Source organism: Buceros rhinoceros, unplaced genomic scaffold (genome assembly GCF_000710305.1).
Source record: "Buceros rhinoceros silvestris isolate BGI_N320 unplaced genomic scaffold, ASM71030v1 scaffold32253, whole genome shotgun sequence".
NCBI classification, from domain to species: domain Eukaryota; kingdom Metazoa; phylum Chordata; class Aves; order Bucerotiformes; family Bucerotidae; genus Buceros; species Buceros rhinoceros.
The window spans coordinates 5,362-5,940 of NW_010402413.1; the positions used below are offsets into that span (position 1 = coordinate 5,362).

The 579-nt window shown below is 65.8% G+C and overlaps 1 protein-coding gene across 1 annotated transcript in view; it reads right to left on the minus strand.

Annotated features, from left to right (window-relative positions):
- The window catches only part of ATP8B2 (ATPase, aminophospholipid transporter, class I, type 8B, member 2), a gene marked incomplete at both ends in the record, with an annotated part of 8,435 nt that overhangs the window by 4,731 nt on the left and 3,125 nt on the right, over positions 1-579 (minus strand). The window contains 1 exon segment of the mRNA XM_010132636.1: positions 170-378. Within this exon segment, the coding sequence (XP_010130938.1) occupies positions 170-378 (209 nt within the window).

Here is a 579-nt window from a genome sequence, read left to right on the forward strand (position 1 = left end):
CAGCACCCACGGCCAGGGGGACCACGGGGCAGCAGTAGACCCACAACGCTGTGGCTGAGCCCCCTTGTCCCCCAGCTGCCTCAAGTGCCCCAGCAGGTCTGCAGGAGGGGAGCCAGTGCTCCCACACCCGGCAGGCAGACCCAGCCCGGCGCTGGTGCCCTGCGCTCACCATAGCTGTGCCCATTCACGGAGCACTTGCTGAAGACCATGATGTTCTGGGTGAGGGTGCCGGTCTTGTCGGAGAAGATGTACTCCACCTGCCCCAGCTCCTCATTGAGAGTGGTGGTCCGGGCCTCAGCTGGCGTCTGGCGCTTGGCACAGTACATCTTCCTGTCCCAGTTGATGAAGTAGCTGTGCCCGAGACGGATCACCTCCACGCTGCAGAGGGGGACAGGTGGTTGTCACTGGCGCAGGGCAGCACGCTCTGCAGAGCCAGCAACTGGCACACACATGCCCACCCCAACCCCCAAGCACCTGGGGCACCCTGGCACCCAGGGCCCCCGTGCTGCTTGCCAGCTCCTGTGTCCTTCCCCAGCGCGGGCCCCCACCTGCTCCTACCGACAGCCACCGCCAATCAAG